We start from the raw sequence: 21,041 nt of genomic DNA on the forward strand, positions 1-21,041 counted from the left end.
CCAGGGCTATCAGACCGTTTCAGTTTTGACAATCGGCCAGTAGTTTCGGAGTTGGAGCGGGGGGGGGGGTTCTATAAATAGCCCCCGCCTCCCCCAGTGGAGTGCGTTACAGAACATACCCCAGTGGGGCGCTGGTTAAGAGTAGAATTTTGAATTGCCAACACTCAACACTGCACCTCATGGCAATTAATTCATTATAGGGCATTTTACCTGAACCAGCCTCTGGCCTAATGTCCCAAATTTGCTAAATTCCTCACCCTACAAATCCCCTGTTCTATTAGATGCTGCCATTTTTTTAAAACAACTTATCTTAAATCCTTGTTTCATCAAACTGGGAGCTAGGTCACGGGACACTGCGAGTCAAGGTGGGAGGGGTAGGAGATAGAGTGTCACTGCAGCACACACAATCAATCTTTCCATTGGTTTATTATATCAATGCCTGCTCTTTTCCAGAGCTGGCTTTCGAAGTTCGAACCTTCGGTATATGGCTACCAATGCCCTTGGAGAAGGTGTTGCGTGATAAATCGCTGGAAGGGCGACATTCAACGATTGTGTGAAAAGAGACCGATTGCATTGTGATGATAAAGTGAACTGTAATAATTGTTGTTCATGCGCGTTGTTTGGTTATGTGCAGACGTAACTTTGTTTGTGGCCAAATGCTTTTTATGTGTGAAATATTTCATGTAGGTTACTAGGTAGATGCTTTGGAAAAGTGAAGAGCTGCTTTGTCGACTGCTAGGTAGATACTGTCATGCATGCTGTTGTGCATCAGTAAGTGGCTGTCGTAATGATAAACAAATTTGGCATGGATAGGCTAAAGCACAGCATATGAAGCATGCTGGTTGATGACTAGTAAGATCCTGTTAACCGACTGGTAATATCACAATAAATGTCACATAGTAAACTATTGTTTTACGATGGTTGGCCAGCAAAGCAAAGCTGGTATCCAGATGACAAAAGGATGGTTTTACCATGATAAGTCATTAGTAAGCATTACCAGGGAGTAGCTAACGATAGTAAAGTCCTAGTTTCGTGCTAGTATCACGTGGGTTTTTGGGCATGGTATGACGACATATAGTTACCGTGTTAATACCATGGTAATTTTTACTGGCATTGGTATTCACATGGTTTTACATTCATATTAGGCCTAGTATTTGGGTCGTAAGTTAGTTTACCATAGGTAAGAGGCTGTTCAAAATATGACCACCACTCGAAAACTAACTAGGGTGGTATTTTTCTTAGTAGGCGGTACCAGGATAATACTAGCGTTAGTAGAGCTTTGGTTTCTTATTAGTTATGCTTTAGTTTCAAGGTAGTATGATGAAAAAATATTACCGTACTAAGACCATGGTATTTTGATGAGCATTGGTAGTTGCATAGTATTCCTTTGATATTGGGCCTAGTATTTGGATCGTAAACTGGTTTACCATAAGTAAAAGGCTGTTCAAAATATGACCACCACCCAAAAACTAACTAGGGTGGTATTTTTTTCTTTCAGTGAAGCCTGACCGAGAAAGGGCCTGCTTTAATTTGAAAGTCACCGACCAATTGACATAGGGAACGGACGAGGATGTCAGTTGCTTCGGTGACCCAAATTTAACAGGCCCTTCCTCAATCAGGCTCGATGGATCCACCGTCACTTTGCGCGGTACTTTTAAGACAGACTGTACATACTTACCGGTCTCGCGGCAGACGCGCCGATCAGCTGATACGGCTATTGGCGGAGACACGGACAGGGGGAGGCGGAGGGGGGAGGTGACGGGAGGGGGGGCCGACTGTGAATCAGCGTCTGAAGTCATCATGTTTTGAGAAGGCTGAAAGAATAGTTAATTCAAGTCGATTTATTATCGAAGCTGGGAATCAGTAGATTTACTTTGCTCATTGCTGACTTTGATAGCGGTTGCAGTATACAATTACATACATGGATATGTGAATTTTATTACGAGTAAAATACAGCTTATGTCTGGTCACTTTTGGTGCTGTGTCACAAACCCGAATCTGTGTTGCATAAGACCACCCTAAAAATATGACGCAATAAGCTATATTGAGGTTATAACATGATATGCTAGATTATGCGTTTTGTGATAAGATTTGGGATACGAATAGTTTTTTTTATAAAAGGGCTTGCTTACTTGAGCAAGTAAGATACCACGCGGTTGCACTCACATCTAATGACTTTTTTCACTCACAAAAGAGACACCACGCGGTTTTACAATTTACACATCATCACTGCGCACGAGAGGACGAGGAAAAGATGCAGCACAAACGCTGGACACATAACCATTCGTCACCCTGGTCAGACAGCCAAACAATGGGGAGAGTTGTGTCGTGAATGGCATTAAGAACTTATTTTAGGGTAAATGTTACCTAACATTAAGGGTGTTGTTTTCGTTTTTTCATTTTTTTGGTGATAACCCAAAACACACAATAAAAAAGAGCTGAAACTAGGCGCACCTGAACTTTTTTTTACCAGTTATTTTCTCAACTGTATGTCATGTTCAATTCAGGTCACTGACCTCAAACATAACCCGCGTCCCAGTGGCGGTCTCAGCCAACTTCGCCCTAATGGGGGGCATATATGTTACCACCCACCTCTGACTCAAAAACTAAGAGGGGTAGAAAGACGCGGTAAAAAGCAGTCGATAGCTCTTAATGCGTCCGTTTGAAAGTATCTCGGTCATTTTTCATCTTAGAGCAATATTGGGGGTCACTGGAGGTCATCAAAGGTCACAATTTGCCAAATGTCATTATATTTCTCAGAAAACATGCATATATCTCAGGAACTATGATTGCTTGGAAAATGCATGGAAAATCAATCGATAGCTTTTGAACTCTTCTTTTGATAAGGATATTATCAAATTTGACCTTAGGTCAACGGTTTAGCCTCCAGCCAGAGGGCAAAAACTCCAAAAATAGCTGTTTTTACGAAATGGGTTTTTCGACAATAACTTTTGACTAAGAAAAGGGGCATTCCACGATAGATCGACCAAAGCTGTGCACCCTCATATTTTATTTTTCGCTCAACATTCGTCTAGGGGGTTGTTTTGGGCCGGAAAGCCAGCTGTGGCGATGATTTTTTTTTCGACGAACGGTTAACGAGATATAGCCTCGGGCAATTTCTGGAGGTCACGCTTCAACCCTATGTTTGGCGGCTCATAACTCAAAAACTATTGACTTTTGTATAAGGATAACTTTATGTCTTCCAACTCAAAATCAACCAAGGAAACTTTTGGCTATCTCGGATTTTCGATTTTCGAAAATTTTGGTCACGTGACCTCTTGACCTATTTTTTGAAGAGTGACCTTGACACTTTCCCACCTGAAAGTTAAAATTTGGTCTGATGACGATTCAAGCCTTATCAATGGTCGTTCATATGCGACAATAAAAAACATGGCTATCGGCCTGCATTGACCTCAGGTCAGGTCATCTTTGTGACCTGCCCATTATAAGTCAATGGCAAAAGTACCGGCTAGGCCACTAAAACGCATCGGACTGGTACAGTTACTTCATAATCATACCATATTAGGTTATTATTGATCACTCTGGTGCAATTTTGCATCAGTGACCCGCGGAAAGGTCATCCGAGGTCACATTATGACTCACGACATTCATATGCCTTTTATGTCTATATCTTTTGATAGAATAGGTATAGGGATTTGGGAAACACATCAATTAGTTCACTTTGGCCAGGCGCATCATGCCATACGCAGCCTTATATGTTAAGGTCATTTCGTGACCTTGACCTAGGGTCAAATTTTGGTCAAATTTCATATTTGACCTTTCGAAATAAAAACTTATACAATTCGATCCGACTGGAAAAAGCAAACACGATGGCGCTATTTTATACATCTGACTTCATAAACATAATAAGATATTGGCGAAAAACGTTTTTATTCCGTGAAAAATGTTTATTTCCAGCCAGATTAAATAACAATATTTTGGCGTGGTAAAGGCATTCGAGGTGCATAGACACGTTGGCGTAAGTACTTGTACCTAAGCAATTCACGCTCATATGACTCGGTGTTGCGGTCATTTCTACAGGTACCAATCTAAAAAAAATAGCATAGGTAGATATGTGATGATCAGCAGTTTCGTACATTTGGCATGAATAATAATCACTCACACAAAACATTTTCCTATGTACACCCTAATCGGCACGCACGGCACACAGCAAACCGACAACATATTCACAACAACACAACACAACATTGGTCCGATCCAACAGTGCAACTTTCCAAACTCGTCTACTTTGTATGTGCTTATCTAAGACACTTTGACTTCCTTGCCCTCCCGATCTTCTGAAAGCTCGTGGACGCGGACTGTGGTCAGGTCAGCTGGACAGAATCTGTGGTACTGTCTCGTCCCCTTCACAGTTTTGGCCCTGGCGAAGCGAGCTTGTGAGTGATTTATGTGAGTGATTATTATTCATGCCAAATGTACGAAACTGCTGATCATCACATATCTACCTATGCTATTTTTTTTTAGATTGGTACCTGTAGAAATGACCGCAACACCGAGTCATATGAGCGTGAATTGCTTAGGTACAAGTACTTACGCCAACGTGTCTATGCACCTCGAATGCCTTTACCACGCCAAAATATTGTTATTTAATCTGGCTGAAAATAAACATTTTTTCACGGAATAAAAACGTTTTTCGCCAATATCTTATTATGTTTATGAAGTCAGATGTATAAAATAGCGCTATCGTGTTTGCTTTTTCCAGTCGGATCGAATTGTATAAGTTTTTATTTCGAAAGGTCAAATATGAAATTTGACCAAAATTTGACCCTAGGTCAAGGTCACGAAATGACCTTAACATATAAGGCTGCGTATGGCATGATGCGCCTGGCCAAAGTGAACTAATTGATGTGTTTCCCAAATCCCTATACCTATTCTATCAAAAGATATAGACATAAAAGGCATATGAATGTCGTGAGTCATAATGTGACCTCGGATGACCTTTCCGCGGGTCACTGATGCAAAATTGCACCAGAGTGATCAATAATAACCTAATATGGTATGACTATGAAGTAACTGTACCAGTCCGATGCGTTTTAGTGGCCTAGCCGGTACTTTTGCCATTGACTTATAATGGGCAGGTCACAAAGATGACCTGACCTGAGGTCAATGCAGGCCGATAGCCATGTTTTTTATTGTCGCATATGAACGACCATTGATAAGGCTTGAATCGTCATCAGACCAAATTTTAACTTTCAGGTGGGAAAGTGTCAAGGTCACTCTTCAAAAAATAGGTCAAGAGGTCACGTGACCAAAATTTTCGAAAATCGAAAATCCGAGATAGCCAAAAGTTTTCTTGGTTAATTTTGAGTTGGAAGACATAAAGTTATCCTTATACAAAAATCAATAGTTTCTGAGTTATGAGCCGCCAAACATAGGGTTGCTGCGTGACCTCCAGGAATTGCCCGAGGCTATATCTCGAAAACTGTAGGTCAAAAAAAATTATCCTTGCCACAGCTGGCTTTCCCGCCCATTTCTACCCTATACACCAATTTTGAGCGAAAAATAAAATATGAGGGTGTCAATTTAATTTTTTTTTGGTCGATCTATCGTGGAATGCCCCAAAAGCCAAAACATTTATATTGCCATAGTCGTGTTCCTCTCGCCGAGACGCGTCGATTGAACTATAATTTGACCTTGAAAGGTCAATTTGAAAATTTGACCTCAGGTCAAGGTCATGACCTGACCGGAAAAGGTCATGTTGCATATCAGTCGATGCGTCTCAACAAGACAAACACAATGAGACCATCCCCAGCGTCCTGTCTTTTCAATCGAGAGTTATTGGCAAACAAACTGTTTGTAGCCTCAAATGACCTCGGATGACCTTTCTAGAGGCTTTCAGCAAAAAAGGCACCTTGGTCGTCACGGGTGGTCCAAATCATTGTGATTCTGAAATACGTGTATTTGGACTGTTCCTATCCGTACACACGGATCTAGAGGCATTTTCATTTTTCTCCATTGACGGTAAGGCCACGCCACTGACCTGACCTCAGGTCACGGACATCAAAAATCCGAGATATACAAATTGTACGCGTCCATAACATCATGCAATCCACCAAGTTTGAAACCTTTCTGACAAACACTGCAGGCTGGACATGATTGCAAACTTTTTTTAGGTTTGGTCAGTTAACTTGACCTGGTGACCTGACCTGACATGACCTGGGTTAAAAATTTCACACATTGTCCAAAGTTGATGTACAAAAAAGCTACTCCAAGCGGCGCGCCGCTACGCGCCGCGGTTTTTTATTCACACGCAAAAAACGCGACAGGGTGGTAACACATGCCCCCCCCCACACACACTGGGGCGAAGGATATAGTGCCATGCTTTCATTCATGCGCGTTCAGAAAATGCAAATTCTCATCATACTTATACCGTGTAAGATAGCATTGCCCAAAATGATCCAACTCTTAAAAAGTGCAAAATGTATCATTCCTCTCTAAGATATTTATCTTTTGCCTTACATTTTGCTTCTCCCAAATGCGCCTGAGGTCATCTCTTTCATGCAACTTGACATTTCCAATCGAAGGTTGATAAAAATAACACGTGACTTCAGAATTTGCCAGCATCCAGTGGCTGGTTGGCAGCTTCGGTCGGTGGCTGGTGGTCGATGCTCGGTAAGATGGCCGGCCGGTCTGCCGGTCAAGCTGCAGTCGGTGCAGTCGGTGCTGCAGTTGCCAGTTACCGGGGTTACATGAGCAAGTAAATGCGTATCAGGAACGGATTTTCCTATTCGCTCACCATTGTAGTCCGTTTGTAATGCGTATTAATAACTCTGCTCATGTAACCCCGAGCAGTGTGTGTACAGAGGATGGCGATTATGCCGGCTAGGGGCTATTGGAGTGAGCGGCTGTCCGGCTGGCCGGTCGGCAGGTCTGTGGCCGGTGGGCGGTGGGCGGTATTCGGCAGGTCGGCAGGCGGTGGTCGGTGGTCGGCAGGTCGGCAGGGCGGTGGGTGTGGGCCGACACTCGGTGTTTTGTTTGGAACTCTCCATCCGCTGTCAGACGGCTGATTCACCCGCTGTCAGACGGCTGATTCACTCACCGTGCTGCTCGTCGGTGTCGACTTTACCGACGAAGAGAGAGTCGAGCCGCGTCGGACCGAGAGGGCGGGGAGAGTCGGGCTGCCGCTGAGCGAGAGTGAGGAGTGGACGGACTGTGGACTCAGAGGACGGACAATACTACAAGGTAAGGAAGGGGGAAGAGAGAGAGAGAGAGAGAGAGAGAGAGAGAGAGAGAGAGAGAGAGAGAGAGAGAGAGAGAGAGAGAGAGAGAGAGAGAGAGAGAGAGAGAGAGGTGGGAAAGGATGGAGAGGGAGAGCGAGAGATGAAGCAAAAGAGATATAGAGAGAAAGGAAAGAGATAATGGAAATGGAGATTCGTGTGTGTGTGTTTTTTTTTTTTTGCTAAAATTCGCATATTTAGACTGCGACTCATATTAAAGTGCGCCTTGGCATGTCAGGAAATGTTGCAAACCTATCTGTAAATGCAAAGCAACGCTTCTTATCGGCCCTAGCATTCCATCGGCTTGCAGCAGCTCAGTACCTCAATCGGCTGTTACTCACTGCAGTGAGCAGCTCCTCTCGACTGTCATTGGTGCGGAATTTTACACACACAAATGCTGCTAAGCAATGAAGGGGTTGCGGGAACACCTTTTACTTAATTAATGGACCGAACGAGACAGGCCCTATTTGGGGTGAGCTGCTCGAGGGAAAATTTGGAGCTAAATGGAACGTTGCTGTGATATGTTTATTTTCTTATGCTTCATTTTTTTCAGTCACTCTTGGCTAGCCAAACATGAGTTTATCGACAAAAATAGACAGTTTGTAAAGGTATGGTGACGATTGTAAAAGTTTATAATGCAAATATGTTTGATGAATTATGCATTTAGCAACATTTGTGAAATGTGATAGTCTTTTCTTTGACGTTCCTCCATCATATCAAGTAGGTATGCAAATGCAGCAGCTTCTTTTATTACCGGCAGTACTATAAAAAAAGCTATCAATTTTATTTGTCTCAGAAACAAAGCAGCTGCAAATCGTTGTTGATATCGTTTATTCTGCCATTGCCTTGGAACATAGATAAATACAAACAGCCAGGTCGTCATCTGATTATCGATGGATGTTTCTCGTTATGATCTGGGCTTTAGCCCGTATAAATGGTGCATCGTTGGCTGTGAAACACCGGACCATAAATACCATATCGCATATGGCGTTGCACCAAAGAAATATCCACTGTACTGGTGCTACGAGTGCCGACTGACAACCTGATAAGCCATTAGGACACCGATACAGAGTGGTCAATGGTCATCATATAGGGCTTATAGATCGTTGGATCTAAATTAGCCGTCTACAAGAATAATTAATTTGGAGTGAAATGACCCGATTTTGATGAGTGTACGGGAACCCGCAGTTGCTACTGTACAGCGACCCTGAGGAAATTGTCCCAGCACCCTCACAGGGAACAGCGATAAGCTGTCAGATGACACGCACAGAAAACCCCAGCCATGCTCTTGTACAGGGACCGGCAGTCGATATCAATGTTATCGGTTGTTTCTGGACAGGACAGACGGCTAGAGTTGGGGTTACGTATACAGTAGCAACTGTGGGTCCCCGTACGTGTATCCTTAGCAACCACTCCCAGCACCAACTTGCCCAACCAATGGAAAAGGACATGTATTCTGTTGCCAGTTGGTAAAGCTCTGTAAGGCGCCATGTCCTAAAAATAAATTGTCGTAATTGACCTGCATACGTGCATATCAGTAACAAACGAGAAAGCTGCCAGGATTTTCACCAGGTGCAGAACGACTGCAGGACCATCCATCCTAATCATATACCTACCTATAAAAGGTAGGTACACACCGAAGTATTGTCTACGAGATGCGGGGAGTGGAGACCATCCCAGTCGCGGACCGCGCTGGTTGGCAGGGACCATGGAGGGGGAGGGGTGGATGGAAGTCTATGTCAGGAAGTGGGCGAGGTAGAACTGGCTCGGATAACACCAATAGGAATACCTCATCAAGTAATGCAAGGAATTAACATAGTGGGTCAACTTGCCTCCACTTTAGGCTGCGGTGACGGTATAATGTTATCATCGGTGAACATCGCAAGCTTCAATAAACACTAACATCGTGACTGATGCCCTTAGTTTGTTCCTATCTTGACTAATTCGAAAGTTATTCGAGAAAAACTCTCTCCATATCTAGCGCCGCCATTTTGACTTTTTCGACCCCTGTGACGTCATCTTTGACCTGACCTGAAAATGATCTTTGTAAAAATTGTAGATCTTGACCGTGCGTATCCGATGCCGTTTACCGCTTGTCGCTATCTTGCTTCGTTCTCGAGATCTCAGGGGGGGACGGTCATCCGCCCCCCCCCCCCGTCGGTGCGAAGTTGGCGCAGACCCCCGTCGGTGCGCGGGTGAAGTTCACTTTGTAGGAACTCTGGATATGTCTGCATATGCATACCATGAATCATACAGGTCATCGACATATCATTGCTAACTCTACTAGCAGATATATCACAAGTGAGCTATCACAGTAACCGAACCCTGACTAACAGGTGGCCTTGGCCGCTCTTTATCCAAACAATTTCCGTTTTTACCCGATCAAATTAGCCATCACCTGGCCTATCGTCCCCTCTCCGTGTTTTAATTTCGTGCGTAACGCTACCACAGCGCGGTGTGAACCGGTAACCTCAGCTAACAAAAACTGTGTCACTGAGTGTTACCTTGTCGTCAGCCCAAGGCGCTCGGACACCCCAGACGGGTGTTCATGTGAGCCCGTGTCAACACATCACCACGCCGCGGAGTTCAGCTAGGTCGGCGGGCGGTGTTATTGTTCGGGGCGGTCCGAGGTGGATTCCAGACCGCCTCCTTCGAGCGACAGAGGCGACTCCAGGAGCTCAAACAGGGAGGGCAGTTAGCCAAACAGGTCGCATTTGTACTTGAGACTAAGTTACCCATCATTTACTTTCCTATGTTTGATTACTGTTGTGGGATTTTGCGTGGAGGACCTCCCCTCAGAAGCTGACCTCGATCCGCCTCTGTCGGCTCACTCGACCGTTTGGCACGCCGCGGGCTATTTTTGAGGTCAGACATTCAGCGAGGGGGCTCCAGAACCACTGGCCGCGGGCAGAATATCCAGACCGACCGGGGGGAAGGGGAAGGGCGGAGGGGGAGTCGGACGGCCAGACTGCCGGTGGGAGGGGCCGGGGAGGGGTCACCAGTCAGGACAGAGGGCAGCTGGGGAGGGACGGCAAGAGAGGAAAGGAGTCAGAACTCAGGGTAACTGGAAGGTGACGGGAAAGGGCCAGTAGTACTTGTAGAAGACATGTGCTAGAAATGGATCATCAAAACGGAAACAGCGGTTGCTGGTAAACCATGTTGAAATAGCATAAAACAGAAACAGAAAGGTCTAACTGGAAGAGCGAGAGTAGACGGGGTTGGATCAGGCTTCAGACCTGGGCCTCGTTTCATAAAGCGAGTCCGTAACTTACGCCAGTTTTTGGGCTTGTATTGCAAGCGCATGTGAAGCGATACATTTATTTGCCCTTCTCCCTTCTGTTCTTGCTTGCAAGGCAAATAAATTCAACGCAATACAATACCAAAAACCGGCGCAAGTTACGGACTCACTTTATGAAACGAGACCCAGCTAGAAAACGAGGCCACTAGACCAGACATGACGTCATTCACGTCGGACGACGAGACGCTGGCCATGGCGACCAGGTCAGAAGTGACGTCAGATCGCAGCGAGACGTTACGGCTACCGGCTCGGATATTGTGGGCCATTAATTTCACAGACAAATTTCAGTTGAGAGCTTATCATTCAATCCGCCTAATCATGATTCAGCAACTCAAACCAGTTAACCCGCGACCGCCTGGGGAGGGGGGGTCGGATCCGACCCCCCTCCGTTTTTATTGAATAACTCATGAACCACTTTCGCTATCTACTTGAAACTTGGCGTACCTTCTCCCCCATCACTTTGACGTCTCCTGTGCAATTTTTAAGAAAAAAAAATCGATTTTTTTTTAGATATATAGACTTTAGTGATGTAACTACATGGCGTTTTTAGTCAAAAAGTGGTAAATGTTTAAAAAATCGCCAAAAATCAGGGTTTAAAGCAAATTGCAAATTAAGGACATGAAAAGACGCAAATCATCACAATCGTCAAAGGGGTTAACCCTCGCCCGTAAACGGTGTTTTGCCACCTTCGCCCATGCAGGGGGGAGGGGGTTGGTGCGATCCCCCCCTGGCGTTTGAAAACGGAGCATCGTAAAGCTTAGCGGAAAAGACCAACGGATTGCTCTCAACGAGATCTCGCGATTGGTGGTATATTTTTTGGTCCTAGGTCATCATTTAACCTACTTATGACCGGTCAAAGGTCAAAGTTTCGAAAAAAAAAATCTAACTTTTTCAGATTTCTGCGCCGTTTCCGGCAAAACGGTAAGAGATATCGAATTGAAATCTTCACTATCGTGATCCTTGATCAATTCTCTATCGTTTGGTGTGTATTTCGATGTCATAACTCTAAAAATGATGCGTTGGGAGCATCGGAAGTCTGCAAGGTCATTTTTGCATTGGGTCACGTCAGGCGTGTGACGTCACTGACCTGACCCTGACCCAAAATGAACTACAAGAAACAACCGACAATGCCTGAAATGGATAGCTAATTCGAATTCATGGCATCAAAATACCCCGAAAAGGCATACAAGTGCAAGAAGTCATTACAGGTCAACCGAGGTCACTGACCTTACCTTGACCTTTAGTAACCTTCAAAATGTCAACGGACATTGTGCCAATGTCAAATCAGCCAGTTGCGATTCTAAAACAATCCATCAGTGTGTCAGGTCAGTCGGCATTTATACCAATGTGAAGCAATCTCCAATTTGGCGTAAATCTGGCCGGAGGTTGTTCCCTTTATGACGTCATAACTCCGTGACCTGACATGACCTTGACAAAAGAAATACCAAAAGTTACGCAAAGGATGCCCCAGAGGGTACTGAAAATTTGAGCAGGCTATCTGAAACGGTTCGGCGTGTAGCTAAGAAAAACCTCGGGGGGGGGGGGGGTTGCAGCAAACCCCTACATGCGCGAAGGTTAACTACACTAGCGATATTGTTATCTACGTCTCGAAACGCCGTTTCGAGACGGTTGACGTTGACCCGACTTGACCCCGAATCACCGACATTTCACTTATCAGAGTCCTCCGAGCAGTCCTCAAGTTCAAGATTTTCCTCTTCACGTTTCCGTCCATATCTCTGCCTCTAGACGACACATCGGCATGAATCGAACACCATTCGAAAGCAAATTGGCTGGTGCCGCATTTTATGACCACGCAGCAAAGCAAGTGGCGCAGCAGCTTGTTTCTTCTAAAATAACAAAAAAAAAATGTTTCATGACCACTTAGTATTCCGCTCAGTTGTAGAAAACTGACTTCAAGTTTACGGCTTTTTGTGCGAAAAATTGCACATTTATTGACGTGCTTCGTCAGAAGTTTGAACGGATCTTATTTATTTTTTGCTGCGCATACGACGACCCTCTGTCGGAAATACCACCATGACGAAATATGTCAGCTGATTTATAACTAAGTTTCAGCTATACTTTGACAGCTTTGGTTTAACCCGGCACCGCCTGGGCTATTTCCGTACTCACGACAGCCTGGGGGGGGGGGGGCGGATCCGACCCCCCCCCCCCCTGTTATCTCAAGAACCAATGGTCGTATCGAGCCCCGCGAGGCGGCGTTCGAAAGGTCTCTACGAGACCTTCCCAAAGCACTCTTAAGATTTTCAGATTGAGGTCAACTTTCGGGTCAAGGTCAGGTCAAAGGTCAAATTCAGGGGTTTTGCATGATTAGGCTTACGGACAGCGGAATCGATAGCTGCTACTCGAAACTCACCAAAAATGACCTCAAAGGCCTAGTGAAGGTACAGCCCACCGCTAAAGTAATGTAGGGTTTTACCAAACTCAACGGTTGGCTTTGACTGGCGATTGTTTAATGCGAAGTGATTGAAAAGAAGATGTCAATAGCTAAAGTTGCAGCTGCAAGGGTGACGATACATATAAGCTACATTCAAAGTTTCATTGTAGTCTGGCTAATCGTTCCTAAGCTTCAGAAGCAGAACATACCCATGACTGAAACCCCACATTACTTCTGCTGTGGACTGTACCATGTGCGTATAGGGGTCATACTAAGCACGGGTCAAGGTCAGGTCAGGTCACGAAAGGTCACGGTTTTCAATTTCTGATACATGGGCGTGCGACACATGTTTTATGGCTTATTTTTCACGCCGAATCCGATGGTAATGGTTATATATGACCCCAAGTCACTGTGCTGGTGATAAGTGTGCATTGAAAACATAAAAAATCGTTTATACCATACATAACTAAACGAGGGCTAAGAAAAAAAGTCCATTTTTCAACTTTTTATTTTTGACATAAAAATACACTTTTCTAGACGAGCTTTGTCCCAAGAATCTAGTGGTGCCATTTGTTTTCACTTGCGATGTTCAAAAGTGCCTCTAATTCACGAAAATGCTTATGACGTCACCATGCCCTATGCATGTTGAAGCTATTTTTTACAATTTGGGGGTCAACAATCAAGATAGAAAGTTGAAATTTGGGGCATCTAATGTTCTAATAGAGCTCTACAACATATATCCGGTTTTTTTGGAAATTCCCAAAATTTTGGATATTATTAGCTGTTTTCCAAAAAATATAGTTTTTTGAATTTTTGGGGTGAATAACGCATTTTATGGAAAATCGGAGATTGCCATTTTAAAGAACTCGTTGGCCTACGGAATGTGTCCGTACAATTTTGGGGACCGTGGCGACGCCCCCGGTTCCTACCGAACCTACTCGTACTCCTCGCTTCATATGCGTGTTAGCCCCAGCTACCAGCGGTAGCTGCGCTCCGTCGTCTTCACCACTACTGGCTGAATACCCCGAAACAAGGGTGGCTGGCGGCTAAATAAGAGCGGACATCACAGACGCAGGCAAAGTCTGCACACTTGTCTGTCTACAGGCTAAATATAAACGCCTTCAGCGATTACACTTTTGACTCAATATCATCATTTTGTCTGTTCAGAGGCTGAACACGAATATTTGTATCTGTTCACAGTAAAACGATGAACGCGTCGACCGCCTATACGACGGCCTGCCGGGCCCCACAGCAGCAAAATGTCAAACACGTCATACCGGTACACGAGGCGGCAGCACAGGTTAGTTAGTACGAGTACAATGTGTCATACCGCGAGGCGGCAGCACAGGTTAGTTAGTACGAGTACAATGTGTCATACCGGTACACGAGGCGGCAGCACAGGTTAGTTAGTACCAGTACCGGTACACGAGGCGGCAGCACAGGTTAGTTAGTACGAGTACAATGTGTCATACCGGTACACGAGGCGGCAGCACAGGTTAGTTAGCACCAGTACCGGTACACGAGGCGGCAGCACAGGTTAGTTAGTACGAGTACAATGTGTCATACTGGTGCACGAGGCGGCAGCACAGGTTAGTTAGTACGAGTACAATGTGTCATACCGGTGCACGAGGCGGCAGCACAGGTTAGTTAGTACGAGTACAATGTGTCATACCGGTGCACGAGGCGGCAGCACAGGTTAGTTAGTACCAGTACCGGTACACGAGGCGGCAGCACAGGTTAGTTAGTACCAGTACCAGTACACGAGGCGTCAGCACAGGTTAGTTAGTACGAGTACAATGTGTCATACCGGTACACGAGGCGGCAGCACAGGTCAGTTAGTACGAGTACAATGTGTCAGACCAGTACACGAGGCGGCAGCACAGGTTAGTTAGTACCAGTACCGGTACACGAGGCGGCAGCACAGGTTAGTTAGTACCAGTACCAGTACACGAGGCGTCAGCACAGGTTAGTAAGTACGAGTACAATGTGTCATACCTGTACACGAGGCGGCAGCACAGGTTAGTTAGTAAGAGTACAATGTGTCATACCGGTACACGAGGCGGCAGCACAGGTTAGTTAGTACGAGTACAATGTGTCATACCGGTACACGAGGCGGCAGCACAGGTTAGTTAGTACGAGTACATTGTGTCATACCGGGTCACGAGGCGGCAGCACAGGTTAGTAAGTACGAGTACAATGTGTCATACCTGTACACGAGGCGGCAGCACAGGTTAGTTAGTACGAGTACAATGTGTCATACCGGTACACGAGGCGGCAGCACAGATTAGTTAGTACGAGTACAATGTGTCATACCGGTACACGAGGCGGCAGCACAGGTTAGTTAGTACGAGTACATTGTGTCATACCGGGTCACGAGGCGGCAGCACAGGTTAGTAAGTACGAGTACAATGTGTCATACCTGTACACGAGGCGGCAGCACAGGTTAGTTAGTACGAGTACATTGTGTCATACCGGGTCACGAGGCGGCAGCACAGGTTAGTAAGTACGAGTACAATGTGTCATACCTGTACACGAGGCGGCAGCACAGGTTAGTTAGTACGAGTACAATGTGTCATACCGGTACACGAGGCGGCAGCACAGGTTAGTTAGTACGAGTACAATGTGTCATACCGGTACACGAGGCGGCAGCACAGGTTAGTTAGCACCAGTACCGGTACATGAGGCGGCAGCACAGGTTAGTTAGTACGAGTACAATGTGTCATACCGGTGCACGAGGCGGCAGCACAGGTTAGTTAGTACGAGTACAATGTGTCATACCGGTGCACGAGGCGGTAGCACAGGTTAGTTAGTACCAGTACCGGTACACGAGGCGGCAGCACAGGTTAGTTAGTACCAGTACCAGTACACGAGGCGTCAGCACAGGTTAGTTAGTACGAGTACAATGTGTCATACCGGTACACGAGGCGGCAGCACAGGTTAGTTAGTACGAGTACAATGTGTCAGACCAGTACACGAGGCGGCAGCACAGGTTAGTTAGTACCAGTACCGGTACACGAGGCGGCAGCACAGGTTAGTTAGTACCAGTACCAGTACACGAGGCGTCAGCACAGGTTAGTAAGTACGAGTACAATGTGTCATACCTGTACACGAGGCGGCAGCACAGGTTAGTTAGTAAGAGTACAATGTGTCATACCGGTACACGAGGCGGCAGCACAGATTAGTTAGTACGAGTACAATGTGTCATACCGGTACACGAGGCGGCAGCACAGGTTAGTTAGTACGAGTACATTGTGTCATACCGGGTCACGAGGCGGCAGCACAGGTTAGTAAGTACGAGTACAATGTGTCATACCTGTACACGAGGCGGCAGCACAGGTTAGTAAGTACGAGCACAGTATGTCATACCGGTACACGAGGCGGCAGCACAGGTTAGTTAGTACGAGTACAATGTGTCATACCGGTACACGAGGCGGCAGCACAGGTTAGTTAGTACGAGTACAATGTGTCATACCGGTACACGAGGCGGCAGCACAGGTTAGTTAGTACGAGTACAATGTGTCATACCGGTACACGAGGCGGCAGCACAGGTTAGTTAGTACCAGTAGGTACAATGTGTCATACCGGTACACGAGGCGGCAGCACAGGTTAGTTAGTACGAGTACAATGTGTCATATCGGTACACGTGACGGCAGCACAGGCTAGTTAGTACGAGTACAATGTGTCATACCGGTACACGAGGCGGCAGCACAGGTTAGTTAGTACCAGTACAATGTGTCATACCGGTACACGAGGCGGCAGCACAGGCTAGTTAGTACGAGTACAATGTGTCATACCGGTACACGAGGCGGCAGCACAGGTCAGTTAGTACGAGTACAATGTGTCATACCAGTACACGAGGCGTCAGCACAGGTTAGTTAGTACGAGCACAGTGTGTCATACCGGTACACGAGGCGGCAGCACAGGTTAGTTAGTACGAGTACAATGCGTCATACCGGTACACGAGGCGGCAACACAGGTTAGTTAGTACGAGTACAATGTGTCATACCGGTACACGAGGCGGCAGCACAGGTTAGTTAGTACGAGTACAATGTGTCATACCGGTACACGAGGCGGCAGCACAGGTTAGTTAGTACGAGTACATTGTGTCATACCGGGTCACGAGGCGGCAGCACAGGTTAGTTAGTACGAGCACAGTGTGTCATACCGGTACACGAGGCGGCAGCACAGGTTAGTTAGTACCAGTACCGGTACACGAGGCGGCAGCACAGGTTAGTTAGTACCAGTACCAGTACACGAGGCGTCAGCACAGGTTAGTTAGTACGAGTACAATGTGTCATACCTGTACACGAGGCGGCAGCACAGGTTAGTTAGTACCAGTACAGTGTGTCATACCGGTACACGAGGCGGCAGCACAGGTTAGTTAGTACGAGTACATTGTGTCATACCGGGTCACGAGGCGGCAGCACAGGTTAGTTAGTACGAGCACAGTGTGTCATACCGGTACACGAGGCGGCAGCACAGGTTAGTTAGTACGAGTGCAATGTGTCATACCGGTACACGAGGCGGCAACACAGGTTAGTTAGTACGAGTGCAATATGTCATACCGGTACACGAGGCGGCAGCACAGGTTAGTTAGTACGAGTACAATGTGTCATACCGGTACACGAGGCGGCAGCACAGGTTAGTTAGTACGAGTACATTGTGTCATACCGGGTCACGAGGCGGCAGCACAGGTTAGTTAGTACGAGTGCAATGTGGCATACCTGTACACGAGGCGGCAGCACAGGTTAGTTAGTACGAGTACAATGTGTCATACCGGTACACGAGGCGGCAGCACAGGTTAGTTAGTACGAGTACAATGTGTCATACCGGTACACGAGGCGGCAGCACAGGTCAGTTAGTACGAGTACAATGTGTCATACCGGTACACGAGGCGGCAGCACAGGTTAGTTAGTACGAGTACAATGTGTCATACCGGTACACGAGGCGGCAACACAGGTTAGTTAGTACGAGTGCAATATGTCATACCGGTACACGAGGCGGCAGCACAGGTCAGTTAGTACGAGTACAATGTGTCATACCGGTACACGAGGCGGCAGCACAGGTTAGTTAGTACGAGTACAATGTGTCATACCGGTACACGAGGCTGCCGCTCAGGTTAGTTAGTACGAGTACAATGTGTCATACCGGTACACGAGGCGGCAGCACAGGTCAGTAAGTACGAGTGCAATGTGTCATACCGGTACACGAGGCGGCAGCACAGGTTAGTTAGTACGAGTACAATGTGTCATACCTGTACACGAGGCGGCAGCACAGGTTAGATAGTACGAGTACAATGTGTCATACCGGTACACGAGGCGGCAGCACAGGTTAGTTAGTACGAGTACAATGTGTCATACCGGTACACGAGGCAGCAGCACAGGCTAGTTAGTACGAGTACAATGTGTCATACCGGTACACGAGGCGGCAGCACAGGTTAGTTAGTACGAGTACAATGTGTCATACCGGTACACGAGGCGGCAGCACAGGTTAGTTAGTACCAGTACAATGTGTCATACCGGTACACGAGGCGGCAGCACAGATCAGTCAGAAGAGGAGTGAGGTCTGTCTGTCTGTCTGTCTGTCTGTCTGTCTGTCTGTCTGTCAGCCCGTTCGTCTATTTGCAACTGTCGCTGTCACTCCCACTGATTGTTCAGACTTGACCCGACTTTCCCGCATTTTACATACATCTGGAGGCGTTCAGCGCTTTAGTAGGTACCCATTTCGGTCACCGACCTGACCTGTCTAATTCCTCTGGCTTTTCAGTTGTGTTTCGTAACCTGTCTGTGTTTTCTCTGTTTTAATTGATTTTCGTGATATGTGACATTGACCAGTCCGGTCTGTTCTGACTTCTGACCTTGACAAAGTATTGGTTATTTTCAGTCTAATCTGTCTGACCGGGCCTAATTTGAACTGTTCTGACAAGTGATGTCGATCACAGGTTATTTGCAAACCGTTACCAAACCAAATACAAACCGAAATCTGGAACAGAAAACAAAACCGATCCAACTAGCAAATTAGGATAAAAATGCCTACCTTTTACCAAATTTCTAACGTTAAGTAAACACATTACCAAGGTTTCTCAATACCAACGAAATACCAAAATTGTTATATTACCGAATACCAAGTTGGTATCGGTTTGGTATCGGTGTACCAAAAAGATGGTATTCAATTGAGATTTGTAGACCTGACCTGGCCTAACCCTCCTGGTCTGAGCTACTGACTCTCCTAGTCTGACCCTACTGACCTGCCCTGACCTGCTCTGACCTGACCTAACCCTCCTGGTCTGAACTACTGACTCTCCTAGTCTGACCCTACTGACCTGCCCTGACCTGCCCTGACCTGACCTGACCCCACTGACCCTGCTGACCTGCCCTGACCGGCTACAGGCCTATCAGAACGACCAGCAGATGTCCCAGCGTGTCCCTGTGCGGGCGCGCGGTGACCTCAAGTGGCCTCCGGCCCCCTACCGAAAACAGCCGGGCGACGACCTGCCCGCCCCGCGCACAGAGACCCCTCGGCTACCCAAAAAGGACTATACACGTGAGTGGCGACTCAGGGGCGGGTGGGGAGTGGAGGAAGGGCAGGACTCTGCGACGGGCGAATGGGAGGAGCAAGGGTGGATAACCCGCGAGTTGCTGGGGGGGGGGGCGTTAAACGCCCCCACTTTTTTTCGCCGGGCCATAGCATAAAAACGGCGCGCCGGCGCGCCAAATTTTAGGTACCTGTACGGAATTTATTGAAGTTTATTGTGACAAAGTTTCAAAAACATCGGTCGGAAAATTTTTGAGATATCGAGGTTTTAGTGACGTCATGATTTCTAAGTTTCCGACCAAAAATGGCATATGTTCAAAAAATCATATAAAATCACAGAATAGACATACAGACATGCCGTAAACGCCATGAGACTGCCAATACCATGTATACGCGTTTTTCGGGCTTAGCCTAACCAAATAAAACACCGTTTAATTTACCCTAACGAAACTTAAGCTAACATTTTTGATCGTTTAATTGCAAGTTAGCCTAAATCTGGCTTATGCTGATATGAAGGGAATATGAAGGAGCCGTTGAAGCAGAGCCAGAAAACTTCGCCACGGTTATCATGCGACCAGCTGAGCTTTCCGCAGATTGGGAGACACTGCTACGGAGTTGAAGATGCTAGTCCACGGGCGTAATTCTTTTTTCCAATCAAAGGAAGGCGCTACACGGAGTATATCCCAGTGCGTCATTGTCAAGTGACTTACAACACCTTTATCCGGCCAGCTGTCTGCGAGGTGTAGTGGTTGGTTAGTGCACTCGCCCCGTGTTCAGAGGACCGAAGGTTCGAATCCCGCCGGCGGCTGAATTTTTTAGCGCGTTGTAGGTTTGTAGGCTGTAGGTTAGATCAAGTTAGGTTAGGTTAGGTTGTTAGTTTTTGTTTGGTTTGGTTACAAAGAAGCATCTTCAGGTATAGTGCCTACCTTTGGTTGGAAAAAAGAAACACGCAGTCCATGGATGGCTCACGCCGCGCTACATTTATGAACAGGCATTAGTGACGCAGTTCTGAGTCCACGGGTCCGGCACTAACATCAAATTCGGTTGATACGTTCAGAGCATATTCCTGCAGGAATATTCACCGCGGACGGTAAATTTCCCGAAAATGGCCGTTCGGAGTCGTTCCCGGATGTAATAGGTGTTCTCTATGTGATGCCACAATGCGTGCGTGGTCCTCGGCATCAGTATTTCGGCTCGTGGGTCGTTCACATAAATCTGAGCGAATGAGGGTGGCTGGTCTCCGTTGGCTTCGAGTGGTTCAAGTCGGTGCCGCAGTCCGCACCACATGTACACGGCACGTACCCGCCGGTGCCAGCAGGCTGTGGCACCCGTCACGGCTCACGCGCAGACATCGACGACAGGGCCAGCGCCGAGTTCAGACTTCAGATGCCTGGAAAACTGACGGAAGGTACGCGCTTCCACACCGTCGCCAGCCCAAAGATGGCGCAGCACAGGTGGCGGGGCCGGCACGGGGTCAAGGAGGACCTCCCCCAACCCACCCACCCCACAGCAGAAGGCGGCACGTTCACCCAACCACCGTAAGGCCGCACGCGCTACGCCAGCCTGCAGCCGCTCC

The 21,041-nt window shown here is 46.8% G+C and overlaps 1 protein-coding gene across 1 annotated transcript in view; it reads left to right on the forward strand.

Annotated features, from left to right (window-relative positions):
- Positions 1–6,845: 6,845 nt before the first annotated feature.
- The window catches only part of LOC122390626, a 36,005-nt gene continuing 21,809 nt past the window's right edge, over positions 6,846–21,041 (forward strand). Inside the window, exons 1-3 of the mRNA XM_043383772.1 lie at positions 6,846–7,203; positions 14,132–14,231; positions 19,321–19,474. Of these exons, the coding sequence (XP_043239707.1) occupies positions 14,139–14,231; positions 19,321–19,474 (247 nt within the window). The 5' untranslated portion in view covers positions 6,846–7,203; positions 14,132–14,138. The remainder of the gene's footprint in view (positions 7,204–14,131; positions 14,232–19,320; positions 19,475–21,041) is intronic.

This window comes from Amphibalanus amphitrite, unplaced genomic scaffold, assembly GCF_019059575.1.
Source record: "Amphibalanus amphitrite isolate SeventyFive unplaced genomic scaffold, NRLGWU_Aamphi_draft 000403F_arrow, whole genome shotgun sequence".
Classification (NCBI taxonomy): domain Eukaryota; kingdom Metazoa; phylum Arthropoda; class Thecostraca; order Balanomorpha; family Balanidae; genus Amphibalanus; species Amphibalanus amphitrite.